This window comes from Chiroxiphia lanceolata, chromosome 2, assembly GCF_009829145.1.
Source record: "Chiroxiphia lanceolata isolate bChiLan1 chromosome 2, bChiLan1.pri, whole genome shotgun sequence".
Taxonomy (NCBI): Eukaryota; Metazoa; Chordata; class Aves; order Passeriformes; family Pipridae; genus Chiroxiphia; species Chiroxiphia lanceolata.
In genome coordinates this window covers 113,164,619-113,177,830 of record NC_045638.1, presented here as the reverse complement: position 1 = coordinate 113,177,830, position 13,212 = coordinate 113,164,619, and the positions used below count along the sequence as shown (strand labels likewise).

The 13,212-nt window shown below is 35.3% G+C and overlaps 1 protein-coding gene and 1 non-coding gene across 8 annotated transcripts in view; both read left to right on the top strand.

Moving 5' to 3' along the window:
* The window catches only part of ARL13B (ADP ribosylation factor like GTPase 13B), a 38,568-nt gene extending 27,421 nt beyond the window's left edge, over nucleotides 1-11,147 (top strand). For 2 of the 7 annotated variants that reach the window (XM_032677470.1, XM_032677522.1), the window contains exons 6-11: nucleotides 395-597; nucleotides 2,518-2,608; nucleotides 3,772-4,003; nucleotides 4,532-4,648; nucleotides 5,103-5,171; nucleotides 9,145-11,147. In XM_032677470.1, coding sequence (XP_032533361.1) covers nucleotides 395-597; nucleotides 2,518-2,608; nucleotides 3,772-4,003; nucleotides 4,532-4,648; nucleotides 5,103-5,171; nucleotides 9,145-9,221 — 789 coding nt within the window. In that variant the 3' untranslated portion in view covers nucleotides 9,222-11,147. Of the gene's footprint in view, nucleotides 1-394; nucleotides 598-2,517; nucleotides 2,609-3,771; nucleotides 4,004-4,531; nucleotides 4,649-5,102; nucleotides 5,172-5,858; nucleotides 6,182-6,213; nucleotides 6,258-7,196; nucleotides 8,453-9,144 lie in introns of those variants that run through there. The other 5 variants (XM_032677477.1, XM_032677496.1, XM_032677502.1 and 2 more) reach the window with 5 other exon arrangements.
* Nucleotides 6,595-6,666, top strand: TRNAE-CUC. The gene has a single exon. It is a non-coding gene; the product is annotated as a tRNA-Glu (tRNA).
* Nucleotides 11,148-13,212: the final 2,065 nt, after the last annotated feature.

The following is a 13,212-nucleotide window of genomic DNA, read 5'->3' as shown; positions in this document are numbered from 1 at the left end:
TCACCTTGATATTCTAACAAATGTTTACAATGGAGATCCTCAAAATGTAATTGCTGCTCTGTTCTGAAACCATGTAAGAATAATTAAGTTACTGATGCAGTTTAAAACTTGTTTAATTGAACAGCAAATTCCAGCTTTTTTAAAAAGAAGCAGAAAAGGAATTTGCCTGTGTTGACATTCAGGAAGGATCACTGTTCAGATGTGATTTTTCTCTTGGCAAAAAAAGGATTTGTAAATATTTCTGAATTTGTGGAATGCCTAAATACAAATTTACTTCCCATACTTCTCCATGTTTTGCAGTAGACAGTAATTGTTTAGCTAATTTCTTGTTTTCAGTCAAGGAATGTGATCTGAACTGCAAGTACTTTTCCCCTCCTTCCCCTTATATTTACAGGAACCTTGCTCAGCTATCATGGGCTATGGGAAAAAAATTGACAAATCAATAAAAAAGGGGTTATTTTGGCTTCTACATATCATAGCCAAAGATTTTGATGCCTTAAATGAGCGAATCCAAAGAGACACCACAGAGCAAAAGGCATATGAAGAACAGAAGAAACTGGAACGAGCTGAGCGAGTGAGAAGGATACGAGAAGAAAGGTATTGTCTCTGTAATTTCTGCTTCCTCCTCTTCTTATTTTCTCTAAGATAATTGATTCATTTCTGTAAGTGCAACCAAGCTGTCAAGGATTTAAAACTTACAGTCCAAGAGTCTCCATATTAAAAGTACAGACCTGAATTCTAGAGTTTTTCTGCAGGACCTACAAGTTTTTGTCTGGTTCATGCCCTTTATCTTATTTGCTCCCTTCTTGAAATGTACTGTGAATGAGAACTGCATGGTGGTTGTGGAGTAAATTTTGCCTTACTAATATAACTTCACAGAAGGCTAACCCAAAAAATAAATCCTGGCATTTAATCTTAAGTTGCCTTCAAGTGTGTTCTAAATTAAACTTCTGTTAAGTTAGACTCTGTAACCAATATGTGAGTATCAAAGACTAGATGTGAAACTCTATTGAACACTGTGCTTAATAAACTCCAGGATATCCAATAGGTGAGGCATGAAGAAACCAAAGATGGTGCAGTGAGGGGAAGTAGGACAAGTGGTTTATTACTTCCCTTCAAAGCCGTTTCTGGTCTTCAGCAACCTACTGTGGTTCCTATTAAAGCCTGATGTGAATCATTTTACTGAGGGATTATTAAAATATTTGCTGAGCACCCCATCCTCCTTATAAAGGCAGAGTTTTGTGAGTCTCAGTTACTGTGAGAAGCTCCTGTGAAGTGCCTTGGCTTATACTCTTGCTGTTTCGGTTTACTTCAGCAAGTAACTGAAGCAGGTTTTAAACCCCTGGAACTTGACATGGTCTTCATGCCTGTTTCACAAACTTACAAACCCATATACTGTTAGTCTACCAGATATCTCTGTACAGACAAAACCTTCTGACCATGATGAATTGCATTGGGTTAATGCCATGCTGGGAAGTGTGGGGAGGAGGAGTAGCTTTGAAAAATGTCTCAAAGAAACTGGCTGATGATATGGGCATTTCCTCTCCCCACTCAGTGACCTTAGTTGTATTTGTTCACTGGAAAAATTGATTGGGTCTGAATTGGATCAAAGGCTTAAAAGTTTTGCTAAAGTTCTTGTACCTTAAAGGAAACCTGAGTAGTAACTTCTGTTGGTTTTGCTTGTCTCAGGTATAAGAGATGACATGAACTCTCGATTTGCTGTTTTGCATCAAATCAATTTCTTGTTGTAAGAAATAGGTTAATCTTGATTCAGTTGTAATTCTGTTTCATTTTGTGTTTCACTAATTCCCCAGGCTTCTCTTTTGTTCAGAAAGTGCATTTCCTCCACAATATGTTAGTAGCAACGACCTTGTTTCCAATGGAAAACCGGAGACAGTGGTAGTGCTGTGAAGTTTTCAACAGCACTGTCTGTTCCTTCCAAACATTATGTTTTCATGGGCGGATTACTGTCTTCCTTTTCATTCCCATCTGTGCCTCTGAACAAGGAGTTTGTTCCTTCCTCTCTCAGCACTTACAGCTGCAAAATAGATGCAACAGTGACTTCTATGTGCAATTACCATCAGATGATTCATGAGAAGTATTTGATGAGAATGTACTTTAACAATGATGTATTATTTAATACATAGCAATGTAATATTTCTTATATAAATTTCTGGAACATAAAACGTAACTAGTGCTGGTAAACTGAGCATTATGTGTCTTTCTGAACTTTTCTGAGTCTGGGCGAAGGAAGTGTGATTCCCTTCACAGAACCATAGAGTAATTTCATTTGGAAGGGACCTTTAAAGTCCATCCTGGCATAAATTGGGACATGAGTTGGGTGATCTAATAATTTTTCTCTATAACATTTATGGCTTGGCTTCTTCAGAATTCTTTGTTCATTCTCCCCCTCTTCCCTCCTCCCCCCCCCCAAAAAAAAACCCCAAACCAACCAAAATCCACAAATGCCAAAACCACCGAAACAACAACAACATAAACCCACCAACAATGCCAAAGGGAAAAAGAAGGAGCTGTACCTGATGAGGAAGACCCTGAGCCTGGGAAATATCAGAACCCCTTCCAACCTATATCTGCTGTAATCTCTGAGGTATGAGATTGTGTGGAAATCTGGATTATTTTAGAACTGCCACTAACAAATGTCTGAGAGGTCATAAGAAAAATGGTTAATTTCCAAGAATTGGTCTGTCTGTCTGCACACCATTTTTTTAATTTGTATTTAATCTTGGCAGTCTTGTTTTGTGTGCATTGAATCAATGTTTTCATGATAAAAAACCCCCTATTATTGATTTGGGGACAAAAGTGGTGTAGGCATAGTAAAATAGATCTAAACACACGACTGAACATATTTCCTAATTAAACCAGTGGGGATTCAGAAGTGGAAATATTCAAGGTCTGTTTGCTTCTTGTATGATGTAGTGAGTCATAAAATCTGACTGACTTCTACAACTGTTTAGATTTCTGAGCATAACCTGTTTTCAGTTGAAAATTGACACTATTGAGAAGTTTTTTAGTTTTGAAATATGAAAATCACATTCATATATTTAAGTTTGTTTAACCCGTGTTTCTCAGTTCCGGTAGTTCTTATTTATTGTGCCATATTTTTTTATTCAGTTGACTGGAGATAACATAATCTAAAGAAAAACATAAACTTTTCCAGTAAGTAACTCAAACATTTGCTTTTCTCCAGGACAAAAGCACCCACATCCACGCAGCGTGTAAAGTCAGCTGCATGCACAATAATACACTTAATTATAACATACAGAGGAGGAAGATAGAGTGTGCATATTGCAGAGATGGTGATTTAGTGATATAGAACTTGTGAAACAGCCTGTGATTGAGTCTGTATGACACAATAGGTATTTGTCCAAATTGTGGTGGCATTTTCAGGATACTTAAGCTCTGTGAAACTGTATTTTATTTTAAATAAACATAAAGTAAAACGTAATCAAAGAGGAAGAAATTAGAAGTTTTCTAACCTCAGGACTGTTGCTATTGTTTATATTCCTATTTTGGTTTATTTTTTTAATATGACTAAAAGTAAAGCAAGAAAACAGTCAAAAAACATAAAGATCATTTCATTTTTTGTTAATTCCCCCTCCCTCCCTCTGTACATCATATTTGAAATTTAATTTCTTCACCTATTTGACAATAAATTCCATGCTGTATGTGGGACAGAAAATTTTTTTCATTTTTTAATAACCTTCCTGTCTTATTAGTCAGTTTAAAAAAATTCTTACCCATTTTTTTTAGAATGAAAAGCAAATAGAAAAGGAGAAGAAGCGGCAAAGGTTGGAGACTGAAAAGGCTACAATTGTCTTGAAATCACAAACAGAGCAGGACCAGATGGATGCCCAGCACTTATCAAGTAGCAGCAGCCAAAACACAACTGACAGCAGACTAGAAATGTGCAATTCTGCAACTACACAGCTTTTGCAGCACTTGGAAGAGAATGATCACCAAGCCTCAGATTGCCTTGACTCAGGTAAAACTTCCTTTGAATGTGTCATTTCATGTGATTTTTCACATTGTTTTTCCATATTTTCTATTATTTTTAATTATATTTATTATATAATATATTTTTTGTTTATTCTTTGTTATTATTTTTCATGATAACACACATCAATTTAATCTACTGAAAACATGAAAATGCAGAATTAGGTTGTTGTATTGGAAAATCTTCTTCCAAAAAGTGCATGTTTGTTGGTGTGGCTGATACTGTAGCTGAAATTGGGTTTGTTTTTTATCATCATCAAATATGCAGTCCACTTTCCAACAGGACCCAGCTAAGTTGAATTTTGTTATGGAAACACAGAGTTTGCATATATTTTATGCTTAAAATTTGTTTTCTATAGCAAAATGCTGTGTAACTTTTACATTTCCCATAATTTTGTGCGTAAATTTGGACTGAAAACACTCATGTGTCTCCTCAATAATTGTTTTAGAAGATGATCTAAGATATTCTCTGAATATAAGTGTATGATATGTAATGTTTTAATTCTGTTTGCTATAGATAACAGTAAGAAAAAAAGTAAAAAACCAAAATTAAAAAGGGGCCACAGAGTAGAACCTATTAATCCAGAGGATTCTATTCCCAAAAATCCAACACCACCACCAGCACTTCCACCAGGTGAGTGTACTAACCACCAGTAATTGATGTCTCAATTTGTGGTTGTTAATCCTTTAAAAGATTCACTTGGGAATAATGAAACTGGAATGATCTTCATACAGAGAAATGCTACTAAACCTTCCTCTCTAGAAAATCTTTGATGCAGCTTGCCACTTCATTATAAGAACTTCCAGCAGTAGTGATTTGGCCTGTTCCGTGGAGGAAGACATTATTTTCCCAAAAAGTGAGTCAGAAACTTGACTACTCCCGAAAAAGTGATTAAAATTATCACTATTTCAGGGGAAATCAGCTTCTTTTAAAAGTATTTCATAGTTATTCACCATGGATGCAATATATTGCATACCTTGGGTGTTTGTAAATGCTTTGATTTCCCCCAAAATGAGCTGGTTTCTGTTCAGTTCCTCAGAATCAAGAGCAGTCATGGCATGTTTTGACAGTCTTTGTTTTCCTTTAGTTGGCTGGGGAACTCCCAAACTTAATAGACTTCGAAAACTCGAGCCTCTTGGTGAAACACATCATGCTGGTAATTGAAAGTATTTTGGGTTTTGTACTTTTTGAATGCGTTCTCCATTGTTCATTCACTTCTACATTCATTTCATTCTTCATCTTTTTTTTTTTTTAATGTCTTAATTCTGATTTTCATTGACCAAAACCTAAACCTTTTGCTTAGTAGAAAGCATCTTTTTGATTTTTCAAGTTTTCCTTTTTTTTTTTTTATGGAAAGGAAATTTATCTTAGATTCCCTTATAAAGTTTAGAATGGCTTGGGATATCAGGAGCTATTAATGATCTGAAGTTATTTGCATAGCAGCAAACCTAAACATAGCAGCAGTACCTAAACATTAAAAAGTGCCATATTACAAACGGTAAGAGGACCAGTTCAGGACCAGTTATTTTAAGAGTCCAAATGAAAACTAAATTATTGGTCTGGAAGTAGAAATGTCAGTGAAAAAGCTTGGGATCTGCTGCTTTACCTGAAGAATCAGAGTTCCTTAGCGTTCATAACCTGCGAGCAGAAATAAGTTTAATAACTGGGAATATAAAGGTGAGGTAGGAAGATGCTTGATTTCTTGCTTCAGTAATGGCTGTTTTCTATTTTTGGAAGATCCTGGAAGATTGTTTTTCATATGCTCACACTGCATTTTTTTTCTGAGTTTTAGAGGGTACTTTCTTTGTTTTTCTTACATTTTTATTTTTCAAATTTTGAATAGCCTAGTGAACATGGAGACATCTGGAGTAACACGAGAGGAGAACAACCAAACTAAAGCAATGAGAACACTTATACAAATTGAATAAAGAGAACATTAATTGAGAAACTTAAGGAGAAAGGAGCTGTGGCTGTAGTTACTCTTGAGCTTAACCCTGACTTGAATTAATTGAGCTATTGTCATGTGAAATTCTGAAACAACAGAACATGGAGCTTTTCTGCCAAAGAATCAAAAGCTGCCTAAAGGGAAAATAAGATTTCTAAACCTGAGATATTTATTTCTCACAGGAATGAGATTCATGTGCATAAAATGTAATTTATTATCTTAATCATAAAACCGTCTTACTCTTTTTTTAAAGGCACATAAAGAGAAGGCTGCAAGAGAGAAAAACCAGATGAAGAGGTAGGGAGGGGAAGAAAGGGAATTTCAATTTTTGTCTATTGAATTTTGTAGCAAGAGCATGAGTGGGAACAAAGAGAAAACCAATTAATTTGGAAGCTAACACTGGAAAATATGTTGGTAGGGATCTCTTAACCAGAGGTGTCACCACTGAGATCAGAGCAAACTTGAAGTGCTCAGAACTCTGCAGCTGAATTCAAGACTTTGGCTACCCTTTGCTGAGATTTATAATTTTTTTTTTTCAGGAATTTTGAGACTCACAAGTTTCACACAGAACAGAAAATCCTAAGAAAAGCAAGAAAACATCCATTAGGAAAGCACTATTTATAAATGGAGGGGACCCCTGGTGGTCTAGTGGTTAGGATGCAGCACTCTCACTGCTGTGGCCCAGGTTCGATTCCTGGTCAGGGAAACTCCCCCGGGCAGATGGAGCTCGTCAGCCCTGTAAGGCCATCCATCTAAGAGAAGGTCACTCTAAACAAACCTACGTCCTGAGGACCTCACTGCCACTGTCCAAGCTTGCTCGGCCCTGGCAGATGAACCTTAGGATTAAAGGGTGGGCTCAGCTCAGCGCACACTGTGTCTCACCTAAAAAATCCACTGCGCAGGCTCGAAGGGTAAAGACCTTTCCCAAATCTTCGTTCGCAAAGACTGGCCATACATTTATAAATGAAAAAAGCTCTTCAAATGCACAGTCAAACCTTCAGTTAGGTCCTGATACCCAAGAGCATCAATTACTTATTTTGGTTAAAGCAGCTGTTTTCTTTTTCATTCTGACCATTTGAGATCCATAGAATCATGGAATCATTTATGTTGGAAAGGACCCTTAAAATCATTGAGTTCAACTGTTAACCCAACATTGCCAAGTCTATCTTGCACTGATTTAACTTGCCATCTGTCCTTGCAACAGTGTTTTTCAGTGAGTTTTTACATATTTTGCAAACTGAGAGCCTGCTCTTGATGGGATACTTATTGGAATTTTTCTAAGACCAGTGATTCTTTATTTGGAATATTCCCTGAATTGCACCTTTCTAAAAATCATCTTTTTGGCTGTCCCTTCAGGAGAGAAATAACTCAGTGTTGATTTTTTTTTTTCCCCCCAGCTTTGCCCAAAATCCACTCCCAAGTTGGGTTTAAAAGTTTTCTCAGACATTCAACCTTTGTGAAATAAAAAGGCATTTTTATTTCCCTTTTGGTTTCATGATTAATTTCTATAAATAGCTTCTATAAATAGCTCCTATAAATTGAAGGAACAATTTGCAGTGAAAGTAGAGATTCTAGTAGAGATACTTTTCAATAAGGAGGGTAGTAAGTCCTTTGTGTTTGTCTTGAATTATTTTTTTATTTTAAGTGTCAGATATTTGGTAATTCTTGCTGCTGAAATATGTAAAATTCGGGTAGTGTGAGGCTGAAACAACCTCCAAAGGTCTAGTTCTTAATGCTAGGCCTTCTCAAACATATAACTCTGCCTTAATTATGCAAACTGGAAAGTTTAAGTGTTGATGAGCAGGCTATTTAATGTGTATATTGAGTCATTTTTGTGTCATTCTTAGAAGAGAATGTTATATTGGCTGTTAACAGGCAGTAGAGTCAATTATATAAGTCTTTAATTATACACTTATTTCACTAGAAACTGCAATTTTTCCAATCATAATAGTGATTCTGGCACAACATTAGGTAATGAGTGTCTGTTTATTGTCTGTGGAGGATACATTTGCAAGAATAATAAACCTCTTCCAGTATAGGAGGTACAATTATCTGTCATTCCTAAAGTGGTCTGCCAGACCTCAAGAAATTAATAAAGTAACTAATAAAACCATCCATTGTACAGGTTTTTATTTGCCTTGTACTCGTTCGTTGCAGTTTTCTTGCTGCTGTAACACTGAATTAGCACTATTAAAATCTAAAGATTTACTACAATAACATAAAAGTGTTATCATTTTGCTGATTAAATGTAAGGATAACTAAAACCTTGATCCTGCAGACATGTACACAAAGTCTTAGAGTAGTGTAATCCACCTTCTTTGCTTTTGTTAATTCTAGCTCAGGAGTTATTCCATATGTAGAACAAGTGGAATATATTCTCCTTGGGAAATTCTGATTTATTAAAGCTGAATTTTGTGTTGGCAGGCCATCAAGGCTTTGCTGGGGAAGAGGTGGTCTGTATAAATAAAACTGAGATTTGAATGCTTCAAAAAGCTGCTTTTGTTTTTTCTTGATTTCTACCTGTTTCCTCTTACCATATTATTTTGCTTGTGAAATGCTTTGCATGTACCCATCTGCATGGTTGTTTTTTAATTTTATATCAATTACAAATGTTTGAGAATACTTGTCACTCTCTTCTGATGTACCTATTGACTTTGTCTAGAGCAGTTTTACTACTTGGAACTCCTTTATTGACAAAAGAAAATGTTGCAGTTTTTTAAAAAAATTCTTAATATAGTTCTTTTAGAAAGTTAGGATGACTTGCAAGATAAATGCCATGCATAAATGGTCCCAAAATTTTGGATGCTGCATAGCGTTACTGTCGCTTAAAACTATATTGCAATGAAGACTTTACAGCAACATTCAAATTTTGATACTTGATTTTTTCAGTTGTTGTTTGCATACTTTGGGTTTCTCATTTCCTATTTTTAGGGATGTTTACAGATCACCTTTGGGCTTGATCTTGCAAATGCTGCTGCATGTATAATAAAATGTAATTAAACCCTCTTTTGGCCAATACATCTCTAGACATTAATTAGCACTAGATTTGAAAGTTGCTTGTAGGAATTAGCTCTTAACTTGTAGACTACCTAGCTTTCATTAAAGGAAGCAAGAATTTGCCATATGTAAAAATCCTTTGGGTGACAGTTTGATGTGTTTTTCTTCTCTGGAATTTCTTACACAGATTTCTATGGAAAGCCTCTGCCCCCACTGACTCTACGCCAAAGACCCAACAGTGACACCCATGATGTCATTGCTTAACTGGATCCCAAACAGAATTTAAAACCACAAAGTGAAAAAATTCCATCAGAAACATTTTTTTTACCCTTGAAGGAAAATTTTTAAAGTGACACTTTATCAGCATGTTGCAAAATGACTTGGTGACAATTAAATCTGGAGTTTGTTCTGTCGAACTTAGTTGATCTTGTCATTCCACATCACCAGCACTTCTTCAGGGTTTAGTGTGAAATAAGAAAGGTCTGTGTGTCCATGGATGTGAACATGGTATTGAATATTTACTTGTGAAAATACATATCCATAAACCTGAAGAAAAACAACTTCAAGATCACAGAGTTGTACCATCCCATCGAGACCTTCCTCCAGGTGCTGTGCAGTCGTTGGTATTTTTTCAGCTCATAAATTATTTTGCAAGATTCATTGTATGATAGGGTGACTATAGAAAGGCTAAACAAATATTGAGTATATTTTTCTACCTTTTTATAAAATTATTTGGAAGTTTGAGTGGACATGGGTACCTGCTACCAATAAAGTGATACCTTGGAAGCATTAGAAAGCTGATGGTCAAGTTAATATAAATACAGTGTGTTTGACTCTTACAGTAGCAAAACACCTTTATTAGGGATTATATCACTAGGTGTAGTATTTCGTATTTCTGGCAACCTGAAGCAAGGAGTAAGACAGAAAGTTTAAAATAACTACATTTTATACAAAATATTGCTATTCGAACTGTCTGAAAGTTTTCTTATCTGTTGTTTTCTTTGTTTTGTTAACTGAATCTGACATAGGTAATAAATTCTGTGGAAAAAAAATTTAGTTGGATATTGTATTGACTACTACAACATACAGGAAAATTGCACATAGTGTAAGTTTTGCACTAATTGAGTCATGAATTTTGATGGAAAACTGAATCAACCAATATGCAGATAAACTCCAACAGGGTTTAATCTCGATAACACTAAAATACCCTCTTGAAAACTAAAGAAACCCCAGGGTTTTAAGGATTTAAACAATACTTCCATGTGTTTATCTACATTAAAAAAAAATCACATACAAGTGCTTAATTAACAACAAGGGTTACAAATTGATATATTCCTGTTTATATGTTTTTCCTCTTACACTAGAGACAACAATTGTCTTGTGTAAAGTATATTGTTATGCCACTTAGTTACAGTAAGGATGAAACTCCCATTCAGAGGGATTTTTTTGAAGAAGGAGTATTTGATTATTGATTATTTTATATTCCTCTCCATCTTCAATAACATGGTAATACCAAATTACTTCAGGAGATGTTAAAGCAATGCAATTTTTATGTTCAGCACTTTGATATTGGAAATCTTTGCCATATGCCCCTTACAGCAATGAGTTGCACAAATAGACATCCACCATAATAAAATTAAATTTTATTAAGATTTTTACGGAATGTGTTTGTGGGGGGGTGGAATCCATCTTGAGATAAGTTTGGAATGGGTGGAGAGGTAAAGTCCAAGTTTAGTGAAAGGATGAAACACTTTGTATGTCACTACATGAGAATACTTTTTTTGTATTCTAATAGTGTAGCATAATTTGATTATTCTCAGAATTTGGTCATTTTCACTTGAAACAAACAAAATATTAAGTGGAGGGGAGGTTGCATAAATGTTTATGTGTGCAATCTGAATTTTATCTTTAGCTCTGTTACCACTTAAGTTTTCAGCTTAAAGGCTATACTTATTTTTTTTACAACTTCAGTTTCTAGGAGTGTATTACCCTTTTATTTTACCTCCCATCAAAAATAAATGAATCGAAGTCTTTACTGAAAACAAAGCTGAATGTGCTGTTGTAACAACGTCTGAGAAACTAAAATGTCAGGTGTTGATACATATGAACTGTGTGTTGTGTATGTTGTGTGTGGACACGTATCATTTTTGATTTTGCTTTTAAAATAAATTTTATCAATATGTGACCAAAATACTCAAAAATGGTTTTTACAGTTTTGTCTATTATTATGCTCTGTAATTTACTATGGTAGGGTTTTTTTCAGTAATTTATACAACCATGACTTTTTTTTTGCTCAAGCTGACATTTATATATGGAATAAAACTAATGCACAGCATCAACATGTTTCCTGTATTATCATAAATTTACAAATTTTTTGGAAGCAAGTATGGTCATAAATATTTAAGGACTACAAGTCTCACGTTGCTAAAATGTACAAAATAGAGACCTTATAGACAGAATTTCTGCATATTTTTGCAATAGCAGTGTGGTCAAATTTAGAATATATTGATAGATTGGCACTAAGTTATGTGTATATGTGTACATATAAAGTGCTTTTAATATTTGAGAAGTAAATTGAGAGGTAATTATTGCACAAATTAGAAGATTGATGCTTTTTGTTGTCAATAATATCACTTCCAAAATGTATCAGTGAATTCAGCTGAGAGTATTTGTACCTAAATACAGGAGTGGTAAGAATACAGAAATGCACTATATAAGCAGAACATTTTGCATTGTCTGTATGACATTTTAAGTATGTATTTTAAAGATAAGTTAAATGTATCTTCTAAAATAAGGATTAATAATTCTTATGAGCTGAATTAATGTGAAGGAGAATCAGTGCATCAAAATCAGTTGTTCTGCTTGTCTTCCTTTTTAGTTAAAACCGAGAATCCACAGGACCTTACTCATAGATTTAAAGGTTTTAAATGCACATTAATAACTATAATTGTATTATTAAAATTAGGTATATTTGATATCCGTTAGATTTAGTTTCACACCTCTGATGGTAACTGTGATCCTCTGGAGGCCCATCTGTCACTTAAAAACAGATTTCCCAGTTTTGCTACTTTAGGTGGCTTTTGAAATAAGATTGCTTGGAGTGGTCTCATGACAATTTTCTTCTCCAGTAGAAAACAGTATATTTCCTGAAAACGGTTATTTTCGGATCTAATGATGTCACATTACAAAAGATTGATGGACAGTAACAAAGTAATCAGCACAGGCTTTTTTTTCCTTTAAGATTCAAGCAGTATTTTTTCCAGTAATATATTCTAGTATTTTAGTGGAAAGCTTGACACTGTAAGTTCAGGATGCCACCCACTAACTTTGCCATAGTCTGTTAGCTTCCTACCTTTTGGAATTCTTTCAACTTGAAGTACTTTAAGCCCTAGATTTAGGGGGAGGGTACTCAGCATAATTTTTTGTTTCATTGGTACTGTAATATTCAATTACTGTATATATTTTCTTCTATGGTACTGGCCTTGGCAGAATTAACAGCCACAGAGAACTCTACTTTTCATACCAGTTTTGTTCTGTATCTGTTGGTACAACTCATTTATCCAAAAGTCTTTCAGGTTTTCTTTCACATTTGATACATAGGAAGTATCCATTTTGCCTGCAGGCCCTTTGTCACAATCCTGATTGAAACACTTTAAGTAAGCTTTCAAGTGTGATGGTAATTGGCATAAATGTTCTTAGCCTTCATGAGTAGGTGCCTGAAACTCAAATATTTATCTATACAATGGCTCTCCTACTATCATATAGATGACCTTTGCACCCCTTTCCAGTCTGGATTTCTGATGCCAGTTTCAGCCCTGGTTCACTTTCCAGAGAATGGCTTATCTGAAAACACATGTAAGATACTTGTGGGAATAATTCTCAAGTCTCCATCAATTTTTTGTGGCAGCAGCGGGTTGAGCTGGAGCTGATCCCCAGTGTGGTTCAGAGGAGGCTCTTGGGCAGCGGGACAGCAGCTGCAAAGCCTGGACCAGCCAGAAGTCTAGGTCTGGTGAAAAGGCAGTAGCAGAATCCTGACTGGTGGGTGGGGTGGGATGGCAGCAGCCCCAGGGATGCAGGTGCTGAGATGAGGATCAGTTTTTTAAGTTGACTGAGAATCTAGTTGCTGCCTGATCCTGGTTTATTTCCCGGAGAGGCAGAGGGGGCAGGATGGCAGTACAGACTCCCAAAGTAAGAAAAGAAAATCACAAAGAAACCAAAATCAAATGAAACAAAAAAACCACAAACAAACAAAAAA